General features: G+C 42.1%; 1 protein-coding gene and 1 long non-coding RNA gene across 2 annotated transcripts in view; both read right to left on the bottom strand.

The window, feature by feature from the left end:
- COL9A1 (collagen type IX alpha 1 chain) overlaps positions 1-12,475 on the bottom strand; it is an 83,485-nt gene extending 71,010 nt beyond the window's left edge. Inside the window, exons 1-5 of the mRNA XM_044776958.2 lie at positions 12,324-12,475; positions 11,724-11,797; positions 10,470-10,547; positions 10,200-10,332; positions 4,462-4,858 (exon numbers count right to left, since the gene is read on the bottom strand). Coding sequence (XP_044632893.1) covers positions 4,462-4,858; positions 10,200-10,332; positions 10,470-10,547; positions 11,724-11,797; positions 12,324-12,337 — 696 coding nt within the window. The 5' untranslated portion in view covers positions 12,338-12,475. The remainder of the gene's footprint in view (positions 1-4,461; positions 4,859-10,199; positions 10,333-10,469; positions 10,548-11,723; positions 11,798-12,323) is intronic.
- A 4,495-nt stretch (positions 12,476-16,970) lies between these two features.
- LOC123287740 (uncharacterized) lies at positions 16,971-19,565 on the bottom strand. Its single transcript, XR_006531086.2, has 3 exons — positions 19,271-19,565; positions 18,946-19,177; positions 16,971-18,288 (listed from the first exon to the last, which is right to left on the bottom strand). It is a non-coding gene; the product is annotated as an uncharacterized lncRNA (long non-coding RNA).
- Between the last annotated feature and the right edge of the window lie 227 nt (positions 19,566-19,792).

Below are 19,792 nucleotides of genomic sequence, written 5' to 3'. Positions count from 1 at the left end.
TCATGTATTTGTAAAGCCACATAAACTTTTATCTTCTGTCAAACAAGCCCAAACTCCTAGTGTACATCCCTGAAAAGGAAGAAGGACTAGCTTTGTTTTCTGACGGAGCTGTACCAAACAACTCTCGGAGGCAGTCACACAGACAACACACCGTAAAGAACCCGGCATAAAATAGCATGTTTTTATGGTTTGCTGCCAGAGAACTGAGCTCCGCAGTGGGATAAATGGCTCCATCTTAAAACATGGGCACAAAGGAGAATAGAAAATATGGGATTTATTGCTTTAAAATCAAACTAACAATGTATTACAGCAGTACATTGGGAAAAAATATAAAATGCTCTGAGCCCACTAAATAACTATGAAGGATGAGAAGGTGCTTGAGCTGTAGACCACGTGAGCAGCTCTATTGCAAGACATATGAAAACCTCTTCAGATTGGTTTCCTTTTCCAGTTCAGAAAAGAAAAAGAGAGGAAAGATAAGATGGATGGGGGAAATCACAAACAAGCACCATATAAATGAGTCTCTCAGCATTAGTGCTCCATCAAATGCTGTTTTCTGGTGCACTTTTCATTATGCAGTTCCAAGGGCTACCTTTTGACCTCTGTTAATACCCTTAGAAGGAACGTTTGCTTTTGATTTATTTACTAAAGAAAAGCAAGTGTTGATCCTGAAAAAAGTATTCAATTAATGTAGACTGTCAAAGATTAGAATGAATCTAATTTCATTAAGAAAAATTGAAAAAATAAACTGTTCCTTATTGTTTTCATGCTATTGGCACACCACATTTTAATGTAAAATTTCTCACAGAGTAATGTTGAATATTTTCTGTCTCTAAATCAAGACAAGGGAGCCCTATTAGCGAACGTCTTCTACCTCCCAGGACACATGGATACCACGATTCGTCACTCTCTAAGTCTGCCAAGGGACAGGAGTCACTGTTGGTCTTCGGTAATTGCCAGCAACTTCAGATTTTGCCAAAAACTGGCGAGACGATTATAGGCCATAAAATAAAAACGAGGGCGTAGGGACAGCTTGTGGGCCCTTAGCTCTGTCTGGGGACTTGTATGGGTATTGGACTATTTTTAGTCCAGAAAAGTGAGGAGCAGCGTGGGAAGGCTAATAAAGCTTGAAAAGGGGAGAACTGACACGCATGGGGATTCCCAAATGAGAGTCCCTTCGCCCAGAACACTGGCCTCATCTTCCCCTGGACCAGTCTTACTCAGCCCCCACGTTCCTCTCAGGCATCATCTCCTTCAGGAGCCTCCTTGAACTCCACTCGTAGGCTTCACAGCCCTGACCTGAGTGAGGAGCTTTCCCCGTGAGGCCCCCTCGCTGTCACAGCCCTGATCCTCCCATCTTGTCACTGTTTCCCTCCCTTAACCGTCACCCTCAGCAGACTGGCCTGAAGAGGACAAGATCTATAACTTATCTGACTCTGTCTACCCAGCACATAGGCACAAAATGAAAGTGTACTAAATGAATAAATAAGTAGGGTTAACGTCTGAGGACATGTTTTATACTGTACAATCTTCCTTCTTTTTTTAAAAAGAAGCATGTATTTTGTTTGTCTTGCAAGGTAAATTCTGAAAAATCTATGCAAGTTGCAAATACCTTCCAAAATGAGAATGATGAGATGCTTTGTAAGGAAAGATATGGGGTTATACAGGGGGTTTTTTTTTGTCTTTCTCAAAGGAAAGTTAGTTGGCATAGCATAAAATAACACAGGTTAGAAATTGTATGCCTAACACTGTTTCTTACAAGCCAAGAAACCTATGTGAGGTCACTTCTTCCACCGAAAAATGGAGACAATCCTGTCTGTGGTTGCTGTCAAAATTGTTGGAAGGATCAAGTAAGTTAACGGGAATGAAAGTATTTTAAAGACTTTCAGTTGGCAGATTAAAGGTATTAAGATACTAAAAAAGCATATATGAGCTTTACTTACATAGAATTTTCTACTTCATCTTATACAGGGTGAAAATTGAGGAATACGTTTTGGTGACAAGTTTGACTTTGACATTGTCACTGTCAGTCCTTGGATGTAAGTAGGATTTTTTTTGGCCTATCACCTTGATCTATTTCAGTTATTGTCACTACCACCACCACCACATCATCAAATCTGGAACTTTAACGAGGCTCGAGCCTCTTTCATGCTCCCTTTTGGTGAAGTCAAAATTCAGTATAAAGGACAAAACTTCTCCATGCCTGTTTCAAATGTGTTAACATTGGCTACAGCATACTGAGCCAGCCCTGGTGGTCCCATGGTTGAGATTCTGTGCTCTTACTGCCATGGCCCGGGGTCACTTCTGGTCAAGGAACCACTCTACTCATCTATCGGTTATCATAGTGGGGCGGCTACGTATTGCTGTGATGCTGAAGGCTCAGCCACCAGGATTTCAAATACAGGCAGGGTCACTCATGATGGACAGGTTTCAGCAGAGCTTCCAGACTAAGACAGACTAGGAAGAAGGACCTGGCCACCCACTTCCGGAAAAATTGTCCATGAAAACCCTATGAATAGCAGCAGAGCATCTTATGATACAGCAGCAGAAGGTGAAAGGATGGCACAAAAAGATGAGGCGGGGTTCCACTCTGCTGTGCACCGGGGCACTAGAAGTCGGAGTTGATAGGATGGCACTAACAACAGCAAACAGCGCATTGGCTTTGAAAAGCTCCTTGGTGGAGCAGAAGCAAAATTAACACCAGCTGCCATGTTCTTTGTGGCATTCCTGCATGTGGCAGAATAAAATAGAAGATAACTGGTCCCAACTGGTCTCCACTGTGATGTGAGACAGCGCAAAGCAGAAAACCTATGATTAGCTATAATATTATTGGCTAGGTTATAATATAATGGAGTAATATTGAGACTTTACCATTCTGTCAATCAGACAATTTAATAGCATCCTAGAATTCAGAATTATCATGACTTGAAATGTTTTTCAAGGCCAATGAATTAATAATCAGTTTTACAAGCACTTGATTGACGTTCATCACAGTGAGGAGGTACCCTAGGGTCTCCTCCCTCTCACCTGTGGTCCAGAAATGACATGTGTTGCAGAAGTTCAGTATTGTCTGAAAACCACTCCAGTGCCACTGCAAAGATCTTGCTGCACAAAATTTCAAGATGGCGCATTGGCTTTCTAACCCAGCCACTTGAGGTGTGATAACTCATTACTTGAAGAAATACTTTCTCAAGTTCTACAAGCCAAGGCAGTGATGTGGCAGTTACAAATTGCTTCCTGTCCATCACAGAATATAGAAATTTCACACTACCCTTCACTCTAATCACAATTCTTCCCTTGAACATAAGTTATTTGAACAATTCCATTACTGAGATGTCTGATAACCTTTTTCTCTTTGGAGAAATGCACAGAAACCATTCAAAATCATTGTATCACCCCTGCTACACGCCATGATATGAGCTTTGTGACTAGAATTTAACACCTCCATACGAGAGAGAGAGAGAGAGAAGCATCAGTAGTTTATTGAGCTCTAAATTCTTTAGTTTCTCCCAAAAGAATACTTGTCCTCTAAGATATATCTTCAAAATTCCTGTCATAATATTATAAAATATCCTTCTAAAGGATTGTTCAGTGAAAGTTTACCAATTCAAAATGGTAGAACTATATGGTATTAGTTCACATAATTATTGTGTCGTTATATAATTCCTTACCTTTGTATCCTTGGATCTTCACAGTAGAATCATGCACAGAACTCTAAATTCCTTTCCTTTTATAGTATGCCATGCAAGACCTATGTACTTCTTAACAAATAAATATTGTGCTATCCATATAATTTTCATTCTTGTTACTCAAACAGCGTATGGCTTGCTAACTTCGTCTCTTACACTGATTGGCATCCCTCACCCCCAGCCCCTCACGGGCACATGTACACACATACACATTTCATCCAAACCAGCCAGTCTCCAGACCTTTGGATGTGGCCTACTCATTCTCCACTTCTTTTTCCTTTAATGCCCCTTCCTAGAATACACTTTCTTCTCTTCTTTTGCCAATTCAAATCCTTCCATTTCAAGGTGCATTGCTTCCACAAAGCATGGGCTTCTTGACTAACTGAATCTGCCACCCATCGCAACCCTACCTCACACATTCTCATTAGTGATGCACATACAGTATGTGCCACGCCAGGACAGATTTCTTTTAAGTGGCCTCAGAAGAATTCCGGGTGCTCTAGGCAGACGTGTAGCACCTTCCAAGTAGACTTTAAGCTCCTCAAGACCAGGAGCCATCTACTCAGCTTCCTCTGATTCCCCATTCCATCTGGTACATGCTATGCTCAAAACAGGCACTAGAGGCTCTTTGAAAAAGTGCATGAATGAATTTAAAAAATGAATAACTGCTCATTATTTAAGACATCCAATGATTATCAAAGATGTCTGAAGTATTAATTTTTAGCGATCTGGTTTTGTTTTAATCTACCACAGTGTATGGTTTTATACTTACTGGAACAGAAACTTGAGGATTATCTGCGAGTTTTCCCAGCACAGCAAAGCCGTTGATGTCGATTGGGCCTCTTGGCTTGATGGGTAAGGACTCAATTTTGTTGCAGTCAACAAAGAGAGTAGCACTACTCCTCTCCACGCCAATCATGAGCTTATGCCACTGGGAGTCAAACAAGGAGGGCAAATTCGAAAAGGCTGCGGTTTGGAGACTTCCATCCAATCCCTTGTAGGAAAATGAGACAGATTTCGTTTGGCCATTAATCTTCACGCCAACTTGCTCCTTCCCTGAGGAATCCTGAATCTGCCAAATGCTCCAGTTCTTTTTAAGTGTGCTCCCAGTCATCCGAAAAGTAGTTAGAAAGGAGTATTCTTCAGGCAATCCACTGGGATATAAATGCCTGAGTAAAATTTAAAACAGTAAATTAAATCTTGTTTTCTGTACCCATGCATATTACCATATTCCCTTCTTATGCTATTTTAGATTCTAGACCTAGAGAAAGGCTACAGTGTGAAAAACTATGCACTATTTGTTCTTTCATGATGTTCATAAACACCCTCACAGAAGTCCAATCATTCATGTACATTAATGCTTCATCTTAAAATACACATCCAAAAAAAAACCTTCCCTCATGGCTGGGGAGAGTTCCCCATGCCACCTAATTGCAACAATATTACTATTTATGCTACCTAAAGAGCTACTGTTCAGCAATTCCATCTCAGCCAAAAAACACATTCCTGCAAAGTTCTTGGCAACACTTGTTCCACAAATGAAAAAAAAGAGATCATGTGGAATCCAAATCAGCTCCGCTAGTTTATGAAACCATTTAATTAAATCAGCTTTTAAATTTTTTATTTTAATGTAACATGTTAGGATTATTTGCTATTTCCATAATTGCTTGGTATTCCCCTTCAAATTATATTTGAGACCCACACAAGCATTTTGAGAATCAGTGACCGTGCAGATTTGAGAAGCTTCTTCCCACTGAGAATGTTCATCTTTTGCAGAGAGTTCAAAGTGTGATGTTAATGTACCAGCTGGTTGTTTGTCACTGGATGTGTGACAAAGGAAAGGTGACCAGTTCTTAATACCCTGCTCCGACCGAGTTGTTCCTCAATCTGACAACCAGGTCTGGCTCGTTGCTGCCTTCCTTTACTGCCTTCCTTTACTGCTAAATGGCAGCACGAGACCATCGCTGTCCCTAAGGTGTCTCCAGTCTACGTGGGAACTGAGCTGCAGACGCAGCAACTGCCTGGATCTTCTTCTGCGGAAGTCAAGCTGCTGAGGGCTGAAGATGGACGTTTCAAAAAGTCAGGACATGTTAAATGTAAACATCATTTTCCAGCAGCTTGAAGGTTACATCCTTGTACTTTTCTCCTTCTAAGTATAGAAAAATGCCGAAGTAAGGAAGAAATGCTAGGAAAACCGGATGCAAATTGTTTGCTAAATAACAAAATTTGACATTTCTGAGAACGGTTATGGACCAGGACCCAAAGTCCCAAATAACCTTCCTTCAGGTCAAATTCCTGTTATATAGCCCCCTTCTTGTGAGGAGTGAAGAAGAGAAAGGCAAGAAGAAATATCTAAGTGGATGCTGATTTAATCTGTTATAACTAAAACAAACAGCACATACAGTGATTGCATTGGCCGATGTGTTGCTGCCAATTACACTAAACCATATTAGAGGGGTCAAGAATTTCTAACCTAAAAAATTCCTTTGATCCAAGATTGTTTAGCAATAAGGGAAACTACTTAACTTGCTAAGATTTTCTATCTTTACTTTGACTTTAACTATAAAACTTTACCATCCCTTATAATAACATAAAGGAACATATATTTTTTCACTGCAAATATTTTTGTAAACCTTCAATAAAATGGGTCAATTATGTCAACAAATGTCATTGCTTTGTTAGTTTTATAAAAATAAAAAATGTGAAACGTTTTATCTGAGTACTTACATCATCAAGGTACTTCTTTCAGCCATTATTTTCAAATTTTCGTTTTTATGTATAATACTGGGTGAATTCCTTTGTCACTACACATTTTTAATGATCACTGATGATGTGTACTATACTCATTGCAAAGTTTTCAATTCACTAAATATCTTTTACGTCTGTTAAGTGTATGGGAGAATTTTAACACGTACATTTTAAAAGATTCTGTTTGGAGCTAAAGGAGAAAAAATGATACAAGAACTATTTTCCCAGAATGGAAATGTCTGCCACATCTATTTTTACGTGTTTTCAATATAGATGCTGTTTGTCATATTTTCTTTGACTTTAGATTTTCCAGAATACACAGATACCAGAATCACCTCTAGAAAAGAAATCTTGTTCATTAATGACAGTATAATATATTGCCTATTGTATAATTATAAAACCTCTTGCAAGTTTATGCATCTCATTTAACTGACCTCAATTAATTTGGAGCTACAAGATAAGTTTTAAAGTTTTACTCAGTGGTGGAATTTGACAAGTATTCCTTTAAATTATGAATAGATTCCTTAGAATATTCTTTTTAATTAATGATCTGGATTTAACCAGATGCTCAAAGAATTTATTCATCTTTTTTATCCAAGATGGTTGTTGTGGAGATGTGAGGTTTTCATAGAAGGAAGATAAATCCCAGTGTTTTGCCTTCTTCCCTTCTTTAAAGCATTCTTTTTCTAGGTTTTTTAAAATCTATGTTGCCTATATATTTGTTTACAGATATACTGAGCAGTCCTGTAGAATTTCATCAGTCCCTAGAAAAAACAAATCTATTTTGTTTTTATTCTAGAAATCTCAGTAACTTGCTTAAGTGACTCTTTGCAAAGACGTCATGTGGTTAACTGAGGAATCTCTCCCAATTTGTGCTTCGTCCAATCTTTCCCTCTGAATGAACAGAGATTATGTGGAAGTAGGATAGGACATAATGTCCCCATTTCTCTCTGACTTGTTTGTACAATGTCAAAAACTTTTTCAAAAATGGGGTGGTGGTTGAAGTTGCTAGAAGAACAACTCATTTACAGACATATTGTTAAAACAAGGGTATCCATCTGTCTCTCTTTCTCCATATACATGAAGATAATGTATGTGTGTGTATACAGGTATAATCAAGGTTATCATGTTATTTATCTTTGAAACTAGGCTAATACAGCATGTCAATATGGTAAGAGGAGAAAATTCCTTTTGGTGTTGAAATTAATAAAATATATGTGTGTTTGTATATACCTAAGACCATTTAAAAGTCCTCAGAAGTCTGATTTATAGAACAGTCAATCCCATTGTCTGTTTGGAATACCTGAGATTCTGTTCTTGCAATATGCTGTGCACATCGATAAGTAAACTTGACAGCATACATAATTTAAAAAGAAGCTAGATCTATAAATGATCTATTTCATTATGTTACAGTCTGCACAGAGTACCTTAAAAGGAGAACCATAAGGGTTTGAATAAAAGATAAGAACTCTTTAGACCTTGAAAGATTTGCTTATGACCTTAGCCCAAAGAAAAGCTAACGATTGCATTTGTTAGGCAAACAAACACAACGTGTTTGTAAGTATGAGTTGAGAATTTGAAACTATTATGCCTAAAATAAAGAATAAAAAGCAGCAAAAAATTGTCTTATAGTCTTTCAAAAAAATTGAAAAGATAAACAAGGATAAATTGCAACTCTATCACGTTAGCTCCACGTGCCATACTCTTCTTTCCACCCTCATGAAGATCCCGTTCATGGTTTCTTTTCACCCCTCGGAGCCTATATTCTCCAGCATAGAAATTCCCTTTAAACCAAGACAGTCAGCTCCCTGAGTGGTCTGAGACAATCCAAATCTCTGCCTTTCTTGCCACTTGGCTTTTGAAGGAGTAACACTTGGAGGGCAGCTTGAAAAGAAAGACTCCGCTAAGGAGAAAGACCCCATCTGAATGCACTCTCTCCGCTACTTAGAGTGAACACTTATCTAAAACCACCATGTACCAGGCTCGACTCAAGCCCTCTCCACTTATTAACACTTACCCCTCAGGATAACTCCGTAACATAGTTATTATTATTCCTAATTTTAAACTGAGGGAACTGAAGCAAAGATAGCTTCAGTAACTTTCCCAAGAGTAGACTTTATTTCCTATTTGGGACTCCATCTGTCTCAGCCCTCCGACTCTCCTCCTTCACTTTTTATTTCTATCTTCTACTTCCTCCTTCCTTCTTTCTTCATCTCTTAATAAGCCTTGCCAGTAAAACAGGAGCTTTTAGTCTTCGTAGGGGCAGAGAGTCAAGGAAACAGAGGATAAGGGACATTGGTTGTAGCCTGTGGAAAATATTAAGTGATAGCTCTAGGCGCTTAGAGAAGAACAGCCACAAAGCAGAGCAGGAGATAGGGAGGCTGTGGCCTCAAGTTGATCGCTCTCTGAATTTAGAGTTAATGACAGTCCAGATTGTACCTTAAATTATAGAAGAGAAAATTATGTCAGCATTGGAAGTCTTGCGTCATGTTTAATTATTTTATTAAAGAAAAAATGAAAGGTTTTTAAAGATTATTTAAGAACACAACTAGGACTTCTGTACGTGAAAAGAAAATATAAGCAAAAAAAACTTCAACAGCTGTTATCACACCTTTAGTCTTTCCAAGTGAAGGGTTTTTAGGGTTGGTACCGAATAGGGGTCAGAAGCGCAGCCTCTGAAGCCATTCTACCTAGGCTTCAGTCCTCCCAGCGCCTCCCAACCCTGTGACCCTGTGCAAGTCACTTCCACTTTCCGGCCTCAGAGTCCTCCTCTATAAAACATGGATGATAACGTCCCCACCACAGTAGTATGATGAGGATGAGATGTAATGTTAATTAGTAAACTTATAAAAAGAGCTTATATAGTGCACTATTATTGTTTTATAAAATACAGTATGTTCAAAACATGAATTCCTATCTGCAGTCTGGCACTATATCAGAATATTCTAATTTGACCAATTACTTTCCTATTTAATCATTATTTATCTTTACACCTTAATTTCTATCAATGTCCTAATTTTTTTGTTCATCTACCAAAGAAATCTTAATTCTATTTTCTTTGCAGTGCACTAAAATATACGGTAACCATAATAATCACATATCAGGTGTTTAGGTGATATAAAATTGAAACCCTGGAGCTGGTTCATAACAGCATGACTCGACCCTTGCATGTGCACTAAAGCACCTCAGTTGCAAATAACCTAAGGAGTAAAAGCCTTAGTTCCAAAGAAAGATAAATGAAGTGGAGAATTTTTTAAATTATCACCACTGCCATTGTTTCTGTTATCATTATTCTAGTTTTACTTTTGTTCGTTTCCTGCCAGGAGCCCAAGCACTGGATGTGTGATTCCATTTCAGCACCAGGAAGCTTGAACAGCACCATTGTGAGCCTTCTAGCCACTCCGTGGTTCCTTGGTAAATTTATGCTTAACCTCTGGCGCATTTCACAGAGGGTCCTTTCAGTCAAAACCAGACAAATTATAGAAAAACAGAGAGCAAAGTAATAAGAACATGTCTTGAATCAATATATAATGGTCTCAGTGATTTTTTTTCCTGGAATGGAAAGTAAATTACATACTGAAAACATGAGGAGCATTCACATATTCAGGCACTAAAGATAGATAGGTAAATACATTCCTTCATCTTTAAACAAAATCGTGATCCAAGAAACAGTGAGCATGAGAAGATTTTCTAACATTGGGTATCTTTTCATTTTTTAAGATACATTCGAGGCACGGAATTAGGTAGAAGTTTTTACGTTACCTCGTTGGAATCCTGAAGTCTACATTATTTCCCAGTTTGTAAGCCACTTGTAATGCAGTTGATCCCACGATCCTCTGGATCGCTCTACTGGATGCTGCTTTATCAACCTGGAACTGAGAAATCAGGTCAAACCCTACAGAAAGGGAACACAAAATAAAAAGTTCACAGTGAGATTGGTTTTTCCCCTGTCCACAACCTTCCCCAATAAAAGAATGTATCAGCTGGGTTTGTAGAAAGCAGGCATTTTCCATATGATACACTGCTACTCACCTGGTAAATCATCTTGGCCAATCCTGACCTTTGGACAGAGTTCATTTTCACCATTAGAATTTGAATTGATGGGGAACCCTGCAAAAGAGAGAGAGTGTCATCCTACCTCATCTCCTACAGGGATCGCGGGGACATTTCAATAAGAAGAGCTGAGCAACCATTTAGAGTACAGTATTACACCAAACTGCTTGCTTTTAAGTCGTGTATTTGGCTTTAACTCTATGACTTTATGATTATAATTCACTCATCTTCGACTCATCTTGGAAGTAAGGCAAGGCACAAATAATTTGTGCCCAGGAAACATTCCTTTGGGGGAAGTTAGGAATTTTTTCCTTTTGGAACCAGAGCTGCACAATGTTCTGAATGGCACAGTGTCAGAAGTCTGCTTGGAAAACTTCTGGTGGTTTGGGCTAGAAAATATTCCTTAGACACCACAAGTTTTAGAATTCCTAAGAGAATCCAGAGCCAGCCTTGAGCCAGTTCAGTGGGACTTCTGGAGATTGGCGTTCTTAGGAATCTGTGTCAAATACAGAAGGGGTTCGGGGGACTCTTGGGATTCACTCACCCTAAGTAAAATATAAAGGATGCTTTTAATTTAATAAGTTTATTCCAAGAGATCAAATAAGGGTCCCAACTAGACTATGGCTAGCATCCTAAAATGGGGAAGAGTAACGAGAAGAAGAAAAGAATCCTGAGGAATTCAACCCTCAACTCGATGAGAAATTATGGAATGAAATTGGGTGCTCCTTGCACAAGTGAAAAGTTGTAGGAAGGGAACATTTCTTCACCACCACAGAAGGCTTCTTGTAACAGTCCAACTCCAGCGCCCTGCTGAGACTCACCTGCCCGCAGAGACTTCCTAGACCTCAGGAAAAGCATTTCCTAGTTACAAAGCTTTCGCCCAGCATCCCAGTACATCGAACAAACTCTTTACACCTCCCCTGACCCCATATTATTGGCTTCTGTGCATCCATCCATCCATCCATGCAACTCTACCCATCACCACCTGAACCAGGTGGGCACTGTGCTAGGCACTGGAGCACACACACTGTCTTTCCAGCCAACTCTGATCACAGCCAGGACTTCTTCTCCGTACCCAGCATTCGTCACATAGGGTGCACCTGCGGCCAAAGAGGATGGAAGAGGAGGGTGTGAAGGACCACGGGGGCCTCTGCACCCTCACTCAGCCACAGCCCTGCCTGGTCCTTTCTGGGAAGAAGTCATACTTCACAATCGAGAAACTGTAGCCCTTACTTGGGCGACGCTTGACAGCCGCACGTGCCCGGGGACCCAGGAAACTGCATACAAAGAAGAAAACCGGAAGTTTCCTGAAGAGGAGAAAAGAAAAATGACTCAAACAGGAGTCCCTCCAGACAGGGACAACTTTAATATTTTTAAATGTGGTAAACCTAATTGATGCAGGTGATCAAATCTCAGAATAGTCTATTTTTTCCATTTTGACTTTGAAATCTTCTTGAGAGATTTAACGAATTCTCACGCTTTCAGCTCCCACTCTAAAACAATCATGAGATTGTTGCTTCTCTATCTCACATTCTCTGTATCTACCTATCACTGTGTCTGTACCTATGTCCTTGTCTCTGTTTTCTTCCATCTTCATTTTTCTGCTTCTCCATTTCAGGCGATGTCTCTTTCTCCCCCTTTCTCTGTCTCTGTCTCTCAAGCTTGCTCTTTCCTGTCTCCCTCTCTCATCTGTCTCTCTCTCCCTCTCTGTGTCTCTTCTCTCACCTCTCCCCTCACCTCCTCATCCTATCACCTCTGCAAAAACACAGACTCTCGGTTCTGAGCGGCCCCAGCCCAGTCTTCCCGCCACTCCTTCCAGTGTCAAGGTCTTACCAGAAGTTCTTCATTCTCCAAATCTGTTTTCTTTTGTTGCCAACAGACCCAACAAAGAAGGGGTTGTAGGGGAGTCAGTGCCCCCCCAAGACCCCTTCACTGCCACCCCAGGACTGATGAGTTCTGGGCCCAGCCTTGGTCCTTCTGGCCCCTGTGAGGGCTAAAAGCAAAGGGAGTGAACCAGAGGCATCTGGTGACACTTTAACCGAAGCAGAGGGAAGGGTGGGGAGAGGTGGCCCTGCAAGTCCAGGCCTTCCAGGGGCGTGTCCTCAAAGCCAACGAGGTTACACCGAAGGAGGGACTAGCAGAGGGAAGTTTGCTGAAAGGAAAAAAAAAATCAGGATGTGGAGAAATTCACCGCGAAAGCCCAGGCTGGCTGCTATAGGAGCACAGAGGAAGCTTTGAGAACGGCTATAGGAGCACAGAGGAAGCTTTGAGAGGACTGAGGTGACAAGGGGCTCGCTGGGCGGCAGAGACATGGGACTCGCGGAGCCTCCGGGCCCAGCCAGCCTAGGTTTGAATCCTCACTTGTTCTGAAGCTTGCTAGCTGTGTGTCCTTGGGCAAATTAAAATCTGCCTGTAACTCAGTTGCCTTAACTGCAGAACGGGTTGAAAATAGTTATTTTAAACAATTGTTTTGAGAATTAAACAAGATAGCAAAGCGGAGAGTCTGTGCCTGGCTCAGGAGAATAGCCGTTACTCCCCTCGTTATCCTCTCTACAGCCAACACTCACTACGTGCCCTCGGTTGAAAATGCTGGAGGACGAGTGGCATATGATTACAACACTATAAAATAAGACTAAAATCGCTGCTGTTCTGTAGATGAGAAACCTGAGGCTCAGAAAACGAAGTGACTTGTAACTTGTCCACATTTGCACAGATAATTGCTCATGTTAGCTCTCTACGTCGTGGCTGGAAATCTTATAAAATGTAAAATCAAGCTCCCTAGCTCTTCTTTCTTCATAAACTCTATAATTACCAGAGCCAAGTGGAATAGCCTTGGCAAAAAGCAGTATATTATTCTCCATAAGCAGGTCGAGAGCAAGCTAGGAGCATAGACTTGCAGAAAGAGACTTTGTCAGCCCCATGTCCCACCTACCCACCCGCCCTCCCTCCAGAACCTAAGCAGAGAGAGAAAGCCCCCACCCCACCCACCCCGGATGGGCTGCTCCTGGCCCCATCTTGGGGGACATGAGTGTCCAGTCTGAGAACACGGACCTTCAGGATCTTTTTTTTTAAAGGTTGTATTTTTCCTTTTTCTCCCCAAAGCGCCCCTGGTACATAGTTGTATATTCTTAGTTGTGGGTCTTTCTAGTTGTGGCATATGGGACGCCGCCTCAGCATGGCTTGATGAGTGGTGCCACATCCTCACCCAGGATCTGAACCGATGAAACCCTGGGCCACCATAGTGGAGCGTGTGAACTTAACCACTCAGCCACCGGGTCGGCCTCTAGAAGATCCAACAGTTTTAAGTCATGGTATCTAGGGTAAAGCAGTTTTGCTCCTCTGAAATTTCTTTAATTTTAAAATTAATTTTTTATTTAATTATAAAATAAACTATTCTTTCTTATTTTTTGATTGTTTCTTAAAAATAAAAAAAATCCTTTCTTCTGCCTCCCTCGGCTGGCTGGAGAGTTTCCCCTGATGAGCTGTGACCCGGGTGAACCTGGGCGTCCAGACCGTCTGCTGGTCACTCCTTTTCTACTCAAGACCAGTCTCCCCCTGGCATGGGGTCATCCAATTCCCTACATCACCAGGGATCTGCAAGGCCCTGTCATTCTTCCATCTCTCGAAATTACGATTCCCTAGGGCAGCCGTTTTGGCTGAGTCACAGAATTACACAATCACAGCCAGGCTGTGCTTGTGAGTGGACCAGGGCTTATTTAAGTGGAGCCGTCTATTAGCCCAAACAACTGAACCTTTAACAACGGGATTCAGAGAAGAAACCGTGCAGCTGGGTCCTCCCTGCCACCCTGAAACCAAGCAGGGTGAGCCAGCCCCAGCCCCGCAGGGCAAGGGCGTTGCCAGAGGGGCCCCTCTCCTGAAGCTCCCTGGGCAATGTGGACCCTCTCCTACGACTTACTCTGGGAAGAAAGAAGAGAGGCCGATTTTCCTACACAGTTAGGTGGTTTAGAGATCTCACCTCTGCTTTTGCCCCCTCTCCCTCCCACTTTAAAGAACCCTCTAGAGCTGGCATCTGAAGGCAAGTGAGGGGGGCCTTTTAGGAAAAGATAAAAGGATAGCAAAGAAAATAGGTTTGCTTGTAAGTGGTTTGGCTTCTTTCCAGCTGGTGAGTTTTATTTAAGATGGTGAAGAGCAGGTAACAGCTCTATTAAGAGAAAACGCAAATCCAGAGAAAACAAGATATTTTTATTACACACATATTTATATATAAATTTCATTTATATATACATATATTTCAGGACATTTTTCCTCTTCTTTCCACCCCCGCTTTCTATTACTCACATTTCCTCACAGGACCTCAGACTCTCACTGGTAGCCGGGCGGACCCCTACGGTCCTGGCCAGGCCAGGCCACACCTGGAACCACGGGCACATGAGCTTTCTCAGCGTTCACGCTGTTCCCTCACTTCACCTCACCGTCTGCTCCTAAAAACCGTGAGGAAATGAAACCTGTCGGCCGTATCGGATTGTAAATGCGCTCAGACAGCTTGAAGTTTAAAATGGTCCGTGTTATGAATAGACCTATTTTATACAGAATAATTATGCTCTCATCCTCTTTACTCCCTCCCTCCCCCCAACACTGCTCTATATGGCATCCACACAGACTTATCTTTCCCTTTCCTTAAATCTAGAATTTTGTTTGCTTATAGTTGAAATCAGAGAACATCATCACAAATAATCATCTTTCTTGATCATCTGCTTTCTTACATTTGTTTACTCAATCAACAAACATTTACTGAATAACTGTATGGATGAATTACATGTGAGGAGTTGAGGAGACAGAAAGCATGAGCGCCCACAGCCTTGCCCTGGGGAAGCTCACAGCCCAGCAGGGAAATCCAGTATGAAAACAACGGCATTTGGTGAGCGAAAGGGGCTGTAGCTTCAAGAGAACAAGGATGAGCTCAGTCCAGGGGCATCGGGAAGTTTTTTATAGAGCAGGTGCAATCTTAAAGGATGAATAGGAGCCTGCCAAGGGAACAAGTGGATATGGTGCCCTTTGGGCAGAGGAAACAGCAGGCACCATGACAAAAAGGTAGAAGAGAATATTTCAGGAAGCACGAGTTTAGTTCAGGAACGTTTTCACTGGGTCAATAGTTATTGGTGACTCTTCTACCGGAAGCCCTGAACTGATGTCAGCATGGAGACAGGACAGAGAAAGACCAGGTCCCTGCCACGCTGGTGGGGAGAGCGATACCAGATACATTTGCCAGAACAAATAAGATAATTTCAGTTGGAACTGTTACTAAAAAATACAAAGGAGGGCAACGTGTGCTAGAGAAAGGCAGGGGTAGGTTTGGAGGCTGATCCAGACGGAGGGGTCAGGGAGCTCCTCTGAGGCAGTACCTGTTGACTAGACCCCGGAAAGAATGAAGAGGAAAGACCAACCGGCAGGGTCGACCACAAAAGGGGTGGGGCCAGCAGAACTACCTGGCTTTGAGCTTGAGCTCCTGAGTAGATGGTGATGTTGTTTTCTGAAACAATAAATGGAAGGACCTTGAGGGAGGATCTTGAAACCCGTGAAAGAGTTTGGACTTTATTCTGGCTGTTATGGGAACTGGGTGAAGGGGCTGAGGGCGCGGAGGACTTCTCTAGAAGTGTCTTCAGAAAGGTGCGTGTGAAGTTGCTGGAGAGATGGAGCGACTGGATTTGATCAATACAGATACGTACACAAAACACAGTTTCAGAAGACAACACTTACCCACTTGAAGGTGGTGCTCTCTACTTTCTGTTTTGTTCTATTTCGTTTTTTAGTGATGGTGACCATCTCAATAACTTGATTTCAGGACCAGCTAATGGGTTGCAACCCATGATTTTAAAAACATTGGATTAAAATGCAGTAGGTTCTAGAAATGCCAAGAGGTATATTTTCTCTTGCTTCCTGATACGGGGCACAACGGTTGGGAGGCCCCATAAAACTCACAGAATAGTGGGGCAAGTTCCTTGGTTTTAACACAACTATATTCTTTAGAAAATATTCTTTTTAAGTGAAGTTGCCATAAACTTGTGTTAATTAAACATGGCATGACTCTCATATTTATAGATTTTACAGATTAAAACAAAGAGGCACTTTAAAAATTAGCTTTGTAATAATATGGAGTTTTAAGCTTTCTTCTGTCTATCTTACCTTTAGAAATAAAAGACCCAAAGTTCCTAGTGACACATATCAGCTGTGTGAGGATGCTGCAAATTAGCCACAGCTCGAGCCAGAAATTTATCCCGGAGATCTCCGGCTGGGAGGCTGATTAACAGAGAGCTGCTAAATCTAGGACACCCCCAGTTTTGCATTGGGTTCAGTTTTACTGCAAAGACATTTCAGCAAAATCAAAGCTCTATTTTGAATCTGCTTATTTTGGTCCTATACTTGTAATTGTAGCCTAATCGTATAAAGCAAGCAAATAGAGCCCATGACAGTAGCCATTTCTCTCTGGAATCACTCACAAACAAATGTGTTCACACCACAGACCATTAATAGAAGAATGTGTATTTAAGATAAACCCCATCCCCAGGCTTTTCAGTGCATCACTTTTGCTTCTCCTAAAATGTGGGCATTTCCATTTCCCCACGGAAGAGAGGAATCCATTCCCCTGCACAGAAACCAGGAGCTTCCAGGAGCTGCCACCGGGAGCGCTGCTTCGTGGGTGAGCGTCAGTTTGCAGCAGCCCTTGGTGTCCTGAGTCTACCCTTCTTCTGATTAACCTCGTGTGACCCCTCAGCCTGCTTCTCCCATCCTGGAAGGACGTCTTCTCTGTCAGTGCTTCCCACACTGCGTCAGAATCATCTGAACGACTTGTTAAAAACGTCACTGGACTCCAGCCCCAGAGTCTGATTCAGGAGATCCCGGCGGGTCTGAGAACTCACCTTTCCAACAAGCCCCCAGGCGACGCTGGGCTGCTGGTCCAGCGAGAACCACGGCTCACAAAGCTCACGTTTTCTACTCCGTTAGGCTCCCCCTCCTTTGTTAGAACAGATACTGACCTTCAGAGTGTACGTGTTTAGTTAAGTATTTGCTGCATAAATTTTTTAAATAATTATTAGCTGAACGCATAAGACCCACTGGGAACTTTTGTGCTCATGAAAAAATTGTACTAATTTCCTTACTAGACATGTATCAAGAAATTTACTCAGCAGAATGAAGTACAGAAACCCAAGTCTTCTCTCTGCGCTATGCTCATTTATCAAGCAAGAAATCTAAAGTGTGTTCCTGAATTCCATGTTACCCTTTACCATTAAAACATAGAGGCCAGCCCCAGTGGCCTAGTGGTTAAGTTTGGCACACTCCACTTTGGCAGTCCAGGTTCAGATCCTGGGCTCAGAACTTCACCACTCGCCTGTCAGCAGCCATGCTGTGGTGGCAGCTCGCTTTAAAAAAAAGGAAGATTGACAACAGACGTTAGCTCAGGGCAAATCTTCCTCAGCAAAAAAACACATAGATAGAGATCTGTAATTCTGAAATCGCTCTTTCTGTTTTATGAAAGAACCCTTAAATAAGCATTGTTTATGTTGCATCCTGTGAAATTTTATGCGCATTCACTAGCTTTCACACTCTGCGAAAATGTTTGTCTGCACTAGGTGGCAGTGTAATCCTGAAATTCGAAACCTAAGCTAAGGAGTCAGACTAGAATTTGATTTCCGGATAATTTTGATTTTAAGCAAATATTCCATTCTTGGTTATTTTCCATATTCCTTATGCAATATTGAAGCATCATAATTGATTCCATTTTAGGGTTGTTCTCAGGATAAATGTGCAAACACAACGCACTCTGATTGTTCATGAAAGTCTATTGAAGAAAAAAGACACAAAATGAACGACTAAATTTACCCCTCCCCGGTAGGTGAGCCATTCCCTCTGTCCTCCCAGGCCCCCGCGCATTTTAGCCTTCTAACTAAACGGAGAAATCCCCCAGGTTAGGAGTGTGGGCTCTCCAGACTGCTTAGGTTCAAATCTCAGCACCATCACTTTCTAGCCAGGAGACCCCAGAGAGGTAATTGACCTCCCTGTGACTCAGTTTCCTCATCTGTAAACATGAATAATAAAGGTAGCCATGTTATAGGCATACGTCAAGAATTAAAATGAATGCTTAAAATAGAGCTTAAAATGGTGCCTGGAGCACAATGAAGTTCAGCGACACATTTTTTCGCTATAATGCTGCGCTCTCCCGTACTTAACTCTCCCACTCTGCCCCATTCTGCGGCAGGAAGTGGTGGCTCATTCAGATCTCCTTAGGGGTGAAGAAGGTCGCTGTGCTAGAGGCGGGAAACCCTTAGGCAACATACAGCTAGTGGGAAAACCCACTTGCAGCTGTGGAGGCAAGCCAATCGGAAGCCCGCTCCTGCGCCCACACTCACATCTCTGGTCATTTGCTACTCGCACGATTCTTCCTCCCGCAAAGCTGCCCTTAACAAGCCCTTGACGCTCACCTCACCCACAATCATACCTTCTCTTTCACGATGCTCTGTGGTTCTTCAAGAACGTTTATCATCACCATCCCATTTGTACTTCATGACAGTCCAACAAGGTAGATGTGACCATCAGTTCTCCTGGTGAAGGAGCTTAGAGGAAGAGGCAGGAGGGCCGCATGAGTTCACGGTGACTTGGTGACGGAAGAGGCCTCCCAGGTTGTTGACCGAGGCTTGAACAGACACAAGATCAGGTGACTCCACCAATCACTGTGGAACAAGCAAGCACTGTGAACAAGATGCTTACAAATACACGGATATAAAACCGGCTTCTTAATTTTAGAAATAATATGGGAACATTACAGAAAAGTAGAAATATAGACGTAGAAAAAAGGAATCACTCAGTGGGACAACTCGCTGTGAACGTTTTAGGATGTTTTCTTCAGTCCATTTCTACGCACAAGCTGTGGTCACACTCGGCACAGTTTTACAACTTCCGTGATAGACATCACTCAGAGGACTTGCGCATTTTCTTTCAGAAAACTTAAATGCAATCATCCAGCACGCATGGAATGGACCGCAGACCCCGGGAGGAAGAACTCTGCCTTGGAGTCAAGGCTACAGCTTTTAATTCTGACTGCTGTAACCTCGAAAGAGAAAACAACTGTAGAGAAAGAAACATCTGAGTAAGTGGGGGAGGCTCTTCCAGCAGCTTGTGGTTTTTGAAAGACGTCCTTGTTCTCACCCAAAGCCCTGTGGGGCTGTGAACTCACAGCCACCGACTGACCACAGAGCAGAGAGGCGTGTGTGGACATTCCAGAGGCACCAAAGTGCAGCCCCAGGGGAGTCCTGCCTGCCACCACTCCTGCACTTCAAACATCCCTG

The sequence above is a fragment of the Equus asinus genome, chromosome 8, assembly GCF_041296235.1.
Source record: "Equus asinus isolate D_3611 breed Donkey chromosome 8, EquAss-T2T_v2, whole genome shotgun sequence".
Classification (NCBI taxonomy): domain Eukaryota; kingdom Metazoa; phylum Chordata; class Mammalia; order Perissodactyla; family Equidae; genus Equus; species Equus asinus.
Note: the sequence above shows the minus strand (reverse complement) of the source record. Positions and strands in the feature narration are given on the sequence as shown.